Source organism: Lepidochelys kempii, chromosome 11 (genome assembly GCF_965140285.1).
Source record: "Lepidochelys kempii isolate rLepKem1 chromosome 11, rLepKem1.hap1, whole genome shotgun sequence".
NCBI lineage: Eukaryota > Metazoa > Chordata > Testudines > Cheloniidae > Lepidochelys > Lepidochelys kempii.
In genome coordinates this window covers 68868715-68876121 of record NC_136390.1, presented here as the reverse complement: position 1 = coordinate 68876121, position 7407 = coordinate 68868715, and the positions used below count along the sequence as shown (strand labels likewise).

The 7407-nt window shown below is 45.6% G+C and overlaps 1 protein-coding gene across 1 annotated transcript; it reads right to left on the bottom strand.

The window, feature by feature from the left end:
- Positions 1-687: 687 nt before the first annotated feature.
- On the bottom strand, positions 688-7019 carry SPATC1L (spermatogenesis and centriole associated 1 like). Its single transcript, XM_073304770.2, has 3 exons — positions 6938-7019; positions 3395-3540; positions 688-1225 (listed from the first exon to the last, which is right to left on the bottom strand). The coding sequence occupies exons 1-3, from the start codon at positions 7017-7019 to the stop codon at positions 899-901; spliced, it is 555 nt and encodes a 184-aa protein (XP_073160871.1). The 3' UTR covers positions 688-898.
- Between the last annotated feature and the right edge of the window lie 388 nt (positions 7020-7407).

The window sequence follows — 7407 nt, the reverse complement described above, 5'->3', positions numbered from 1 at the left end:
TCTCCTAAGAATGGATCAGGTCTGAAGGCACTTGCTATGCAAAAGCAAACACGGTAATCATTGTTACCCAATGCCAGCTAAAACTTCAATGGGCTTGCTGCTTTCCAGGTGCACAGTGATTTACACATGCAGGTCCCCAGGGCACCAGGCCTGCAGCTCAGAGCAGCCATAAACTCAGTTTAATGGTCTGCCTAATGGTTCCTGGCCCATAGGATACACAAAGAGATGAGCTTCCCCAGCCCTAGCTGAAAAAGGCGGCAGCTCTAAAGTCAATGGAGTCAAAGGCAGCTGTGTAACCCTGGTGCGTCTCTCTCCTGCTCTCTCTTTTTGGACTGTGTTTTGTTCTGTAAACATCAAGAGGGCATGAAAAGTCATTCAGCAGCAGGACAGGCATGGCTGGTGCACCAGCCCGTTTGGCTCTTACTGTTCATTCCAGTCAGAAAGGTGAGTGCGTACAAGCAGGCTGGATGGATTTCAGTCCCTTCCCCAGTGTCTGTCACAGCACCTCCTGCTGACTGTGGAGCAGGCCACAGCAGGGGCACTGCAGTGACTGCAGGTGGAAGCTTTCCCAGCTTTCAGTGCAAAGTCGATCCCTCCATTTCAGGGGGGGAAGAGTGTGATGGGTGGAGGGGGAAGTGACTGCCTTTGGCCTGCTGGCTTTCCCTGTTGGAAGCAGAACAGAGGCTAGGATAGGATAATAGAAAAGAGGATGGGAAAACTCTAGAAACCTCTCACATTAAAAACAAACACACACAGTATTCCTGCTGGAGCTAACTGCTCTGACTGAGCCTCATGACATAGATAAAAAAAAATCCATGTCTGTATTTAAAACTCATGGTTTGAGTTCATGTCTATGGGAGGATAGTTTTGTCAGTGGGGGTACGGTGAGCACGGTCCACTACCAAGCAAAGAGAGGTTTACTGTCTTCCTTGGAGAGTTCACACAAACAGTTCAGCAGCAGCAAAGTATCGCCAAGAAACTTGGACGGGACGATGTCAATCACGATCTTGCGCAGATCAGCTGGGCTGCTGTGGAGTGGGCTGGAGTGCAGGTCTGGCCGCTGTTTCAGGATGCCGTAGGTGTTGATCAGGAACTCGCTGAACACCGGGTGCACATCCCGGCTGTAGCCCATCTTCTCGAGGCGTGCAGCGAGGGACAGGTAGCGCTGCATCATGGCTCGGTGCTTTTTCTCATCCACAGAGCCATCCAGGCACTTCATGGAGGCCTAGGAGGTTTAAAAAACCAGGGAGAAGCTGTTAGCGCCATTCATAGATAATCATGGGCAGGCCCCGGGGGTTCCTAAAGCCACCACTTTCTGGCTGCATCCACAGCATCCCGGTCTGTCTGCCGCTCAGCGACGACAGTGCTGGAAACTGGCATGCTGGAGAACAAAGTCCCAGTATAGCTGCGGAAGGGACACGGAAGGGCCAGCCAGGGATGAATGAAGCTGCACCTGGCTAGATGCAGCGATAGCTGAAGCTGAGTCGGGTCCTAGACTCTGCAGGCCTCACCTGGCTGGAGGGCCGCACGTTGGCCACCCCTCCATGAACCCTTGTGTTTCTACAGGCAGCTAACGAGCGACTGTATGGACTGAGCTGGGTTTGGCCTGCATGTTAAGGGGCTGGACCCTCAGCTGGTGTAAATTGATGCTGCTCCACTGAAGTGAGCCAGGATGCTGGCAAGCTTTCCAGTTCTCAGGGGAGAGAACTAGGCAGCCCTTCTTGCCAAGGAGAACCAACACCCCCCGGAACATGGGAGTTCTTTTAGCTCTCACCATGCTCGTTACTGTGCAACACAAGCCCCCACCCTCTCCCCTAAGCTACCTGGCTGGCCTCCCCCGTGTGGCTGAATGTCCCAGGGAAGAGAGCAGACCTGCTAGCTGGGAGGGAGTTGGTGCCTCTCCCCTCATTCAGTTACCAACTTTAACAATCAATATTTCTCCCTGACTGACAGCCACTTCCATGGCAGACTACAACATCCTTAGCCTCCTGTGTTCCCCCCATGCACACAACATCGATTCATGAGGCTCACAGGTCACATGCCCAGGTTTCCATGGTAGGGTATGTCTACACTGCCCATTAAGTCGTGATTCTGACTCAGGTTTGAGTCCAAGCCCCCTTCCTGTCCACATACAAATCAGTCTGATTTGGGTGAGCAAGCACTCAGGACCTGGGTCCTAGGGCCCAGCTGGAGGGGAGGGTCAGAGCCCAAGTCCCGCTGTGACTTAGATCCAAGCCCTCTCATTTTGCAGTGTGGACGCAGCTCAAGCCGCCGACCTGAGTCAGAAGATCTGCGTAGTGCAGCATGGACACATTAGCACAGCTGCGAGACCCAGCACCAGCAATCGTTAACCCAGGTTTACAATGCAGTGTGGACGCTCAAGCGTGGTTGGAAACACTGAATCTCCAACCCCAGGTCCCACAGACCTAGATTTACAATGCAGTCTAGACACACCCACAATCTGTTTCACATTGCCGTGGCTCTCTCTGCACAAAAGCCAAATAGACTTTTCATTGCACAAAACCACTTATTTTTCTTATTACCAAGTTTTACGCATATGTGGAGCTCCAGGCCTTTCAAGCAGCTGGGGCTTCTGAGCCTAGTGATTAATTTATGTATCAATAAGCATAACCGTAGCATTTAGAGTATTATGAGTGTAGCTTGCAACTCTTCTGCGAGGGATTATTATCCCCAATTTCACAGATGGGAAACTGAGACATAGAGGCCCAGATGATCCTCAAAGATATTTAGGTGCCCAACTCCCACTGATTTCGGAGAGATTAAGACCAAAATGCATGAAAGGCTGGGACACTGCAAAAAGCCCTTTGGAAGCCCATGACATTTTCAATGTTGGTGTGTGGCTGCATTTCAGATTTTCGGAGTCTGTAATGCTCTCTCTCTTTCACACACACACGCACACCCCTAGAGTTGGCGGGAACAGGATTTTTCATTTAGCAGGGAATTTTGTGACTTCAAAAAGTCTCCTGTTCTGAAGTGGAATGAAAAAAAACCCCGAAATTCAAAAAAACTATTTTTTTTTAAATTTCATTTTGGTTCCACTGAAATTTTTCATTTTGTCAAAATCAAAATGTTTTGTTCTGATTCTGACTTTTAAAACACTATATATTATGCAACAGAATATAAAATTGAAAAAACTGAAATGAAAATTTATTTCGAAATGGGAAAAAACCAAAAAGGTTCTGTTCTGAAATAGTCGGTTTCAACCTGGTCGATTTGCTGTTTTTCTATTTTTCTTTCTAAATGAATTTTCATCAGAAATGACCCGTTTCCATGAAACTTTTTGCTTTCAGCAAATGGACATTGTACCACTGGAAAATTTCCAGCTGGCTCTATGCACCATCCTGTCCCTCAGCAGATTCAAGGAAGGATTTACCTGTTTGATTTTCTCAGGAATGTTGGACACTGTGTAGCCATAAAGTCTTGTTACTCCAGGAAACACATAAGCAAGGATGCGCCTGTCTAGCTGGAAGGCAATCTCACCCACTATGCGGCCATTTTTCTTGCTGTTCAGCTCCAACTCTATATGAAGGACAGGCTGGTTGTTAGTTCTATCGTAACTTAAGGCACAAAGGCCAAATGTTTTCACTGTGCTTAGATTCAGGTTAAAGTTTTACTGCTTGGTTTGAGCCAGATGCCAGGAGAGAGGATATATCCTCACACAAGTTATATACATAGATGCGCACATATACAATCAAACACAGCACTGACTTCCCAGTGCCATGCATGAACTGGATAACATCTGCCTCCTTAAATGGATTGGTTATGTAAATACGCATGGAAAAGGACTTTGGAAATAAATACATGTATAAGGAGAAAAGCAGGTCACATTCAGGGCTTTTCTCAGCCATAAAAGCCCCATTGCCCTTCCAGATGGGCTTATCCACGCTAGGGTCAGGTCTACACTACAAAGTTTTGCTGGCATTACGATGTCAGTCAGGGGTGGGAAAAAACCGTGCCCCCTAGCAACAGAACTGCCAGTGTAGATGCAGCTATGTCGACAGAAGAGTGCTTCTGTGAGCATAGGCAATGTTGCATGGGGAGGTGGTGTTACCATGCCAGCAGAAAAACTCCTTGTGTCAGCATGAGCTGTGTCTGCATTAGGGGGCCCTACAGCATAGCCGTAGTGATGAAGCCATGCTGACAAAGGCTCTGTAGCATAGAGGTATTTAAAAATCATATTGGGGAACCCCCAGGTTCACCTTGCCCTTAGGAGCACATATTAAAATACACACTTGCCCTGTGTACACTAGGACTTTGCAACATGTTAATTAAAACATAGAATCATAGAAATGTAGGGCTGGAAGGGACCTCAAGAAGTCATCCAGCCCAGCACTAAGGCAGGAATAAGTACACCTAGACCATCATTGACAGGTGTTTGTCCAACCTGTTCCTAAAAACCTCCAATGATGGGGATTCCACAACCTCCCATGGAAGCCTGTTTCAGGGCATAACTACCTCAATAGTTAGAAAGTTTTTCCTAATGCCTAACCTAAATCTCCTTTGCCACGGATTAAGCCAATTACATCTTGCCCTACTTTCAGTGAATATGGAGAAATATTGATCAATGTCTTCATTATAACAGCTCTTGATATATCTGAAGACTATTATCAGGTCCCCCCGAGTCTTCTTTTCTCAAGACTAAACATGATCAGTTTTTCCTCACAGGTCAGGTTTTCTAAACCTTTTATCATTTTTGTTGCTCTCATCTGGACTCTCTCCCATTTGTCCACATCTTTCTTAAAGTGTGATGCCCAGAACTGGACACAATACTTCAGCTGAAGCCTCACCAGTGCTGAGTATCTCCCATGTCTTACATATGACAATTACCTCCCATGCCTTACATACAACACTCCTATTCATGCACCCTGGAACGATATTAGCTTTTTTCATAACTGCATCACATTGTTGACTCCAATTTATGATCCTTTTCAGCAGTGCCAGCACCTAATCACTGAGTCCCCATTTTGTAGCTGTGAATTTGATTTTTCCTTCCTAAGTGAAGTATGGGTACTCTGGACTTGTCTGTATTGAATTTCGCCTTGTTGAAATCAGGTCAATTCTCCAATTTGTCAAGGTCATTTGGAATTCTAATTCTGTCCTCCCAAATGCTTGCAATCTCTCCAGCTTGGTGTCATCAGCAGATTTTATAAGCATACTCTCCACTCCATTATTCAAGTCATTATAATAATAATAATAATGACTAGTATGGACCCAGGACTGACCTCTGTGGGACACCACTAGATACGCCCTCCCAGTTTGACAGTGAACCTTTGATAACTACTCTCTGAGTACAGTTTTTCAATCAGTTGTACACCCACCTTATGGTAATTTCATCTAGATATTTTCCTAGTTTGATTATGAAAATGTCATGGGGGACTGTGTCAAAAGCCTGACTAAAATCAAGGTATATCAAGTCTACTGCTTCCCCTCTTATCCTCTAGGTCAGTAAGCCTCTCAAAGAAGGAAATTAGGTTGTTTTGAAACAATCTGTTCTTCACAAATCCATGTTAGGTAGTCCCTATTACCCTATTACCCTCCAGGTGCTTACAAATTGATTTTTCAGTAATTTGTTCCAGTATCTTTCCAGATATCAAAGTTAGGCTGACTGGACTAAAACAGCCCAGGTCCCCTTTGTTCCTCTTGTTAAAGATTAGAACTGTGCTTGTCCTTCTCCAGTCCTTGGAATCTCACCCACTCTCCATGAATTATCACAGCAAATTGCTAAAGGCTTCCAGGTTGCTTCAGCTAGTTCTTTAAGTACCCTAGGATGAACTTTATCAGGCCCTGCTGACTTGGATAGACCTAATTTATTTTCTATAACTTGTTCTTTGCCTATTTTGGCCTGCATTCCTTCCCCCTTGGTGTTAATATTAATTGTGTTGAGTATATGGTCACCATTAAACATTTTTTAGTGAATACTGAAGCAAAATAGGCATTAAACACCTCAGCTTTCTTGATGTCATTAGCTATTAGCTCACCTTCCCCAGTAAGTAGGGAACCTACACTTTCCTTCATCCTGCTTTTGCACCTAATGTATTTAAAGAGCCTCTTCTTATTGCCTTTTATGTCTCTTGCTAGGTGTAACTCATTTTGAGTCTTAGTCTTTCTGACCTTGTCCCTACATGTTTGTGCTATTCTTTTGTACTTCTCCTTCGTAATCTGTCCATGCTTCCACTTTCTGTAGGCTTCTTTTTTATTTTCAGGTCATTAAAGACCTCCTGATGAAACCATATTGGACTCTTGAGAACATAAGAACGGCCATACTGGGTCAGACCAATGATCCATTTAGCCCAGTATCCTGTCTTCCCACAGCGGCCAATGCCAGGTCCTTCAGAGGGAATGAATGGAGCATGTAATCATCCCGTGATTCATCCCTCACCACCCATTCCCAGCGTCTGGTAACAAAGGCTAAGGACACTTCAGAGCATGGTTTTGTATTCCTGCCCATCCTGGCTAATAGCCATTGAAGGACCTATCCTCTATGAACTTATCCAGTTCTTTTTTGACCTGATATACTCTTACTATACTTCCTATCTTTCCCTTGCATCAGGATAGTTTGCAGTTGTGCCTTTAATACTGTCTCCTTGAGAAACTGCCAGCTCTTCTGAACTTTTTCCCTTAGATTTTCTTCCCATAGGACCTTACCTACCAGTTCTCTGCATTTGTTAACGTCTACTTTTTATAAAAATCAATTGGCCTTATTCTGCTGCTCTCATCACTTCTTCCTTACCTTAGATGCAAAATGTTGGTGATCAAGTTTTAAAAGATGCCTTTTATCCAAGTGTGGCCAAGCTCTAGGGCAACAAAAAGCCCCCACTCCCCCATGCTTGCAGAGACAGCTTATGATTAGAGTCAGTTAAGCCCATCCTTAGCTACAGTTATTAGCAGCAAGGCCAGGGTGAAATCACGTCATTACCGTTTAAATAATAGGTATGGGGCTTCCGCGGCTCATCTCCTCCTGGGGTCTCTGAGAACCAGACTCTCTTTTTCCTGTGCATCTCTTCTGAGTCCAGGGACATTTTCTCACCCACTGTGTCCCGTGCATTGTTTATAAGGGGGACTGGCTTCCTTGGGGGAATTCCCAGGGGAAATGGCTCCAGTGTTTTGAAGTATCCTGGAAACACAGCCTGTGCCTGGGCTCCTTCCTTGTGTGAAATGCTGAGGGGATTTGAGGAAACAAATTCTCCCAGGGACGATGGCTGGGGCTGACTCAGCGGGTCTGGTGCATTGAGGACACTTCCATGCTGCTGGTGAGCTACAACAAAGCAAAAGGGGGTATAGGATCAGAATTAGCCATGGCTTCCTATAGATTTCCAGTGAAGAGGGCCTGAGAAATCTAGAGGGCCCAGCTCTGATTATCTGTCTAGGTGTTTATGAACGTAAATC

Excerpts from the sequence above, each read along its gene's own strand:
- SPATC1L (XM_073304770.2), bottom strand. The coding sequence starts at position 7,019 with ATGCACAGGAAAAAGAGAGTCTGGTTCTCAGAGACCCCAGGAGGAGAT. Across the intron at positions 3,541-6,937 it reads CCATACCTATTATTTAAACG|AGTTGGAGCTGAACAGCAAG; the intron begins GTAATGACGTGA and ends TCCTTCATATAG. Across the intron at positions 1,226-3,394 it reads TTCCTGAGAAAATCAAACAG|GCCTCCATGAAGTGCCTGGA; the intron begins GTAAATCCTTCC and ends TAAACCTCCTAG.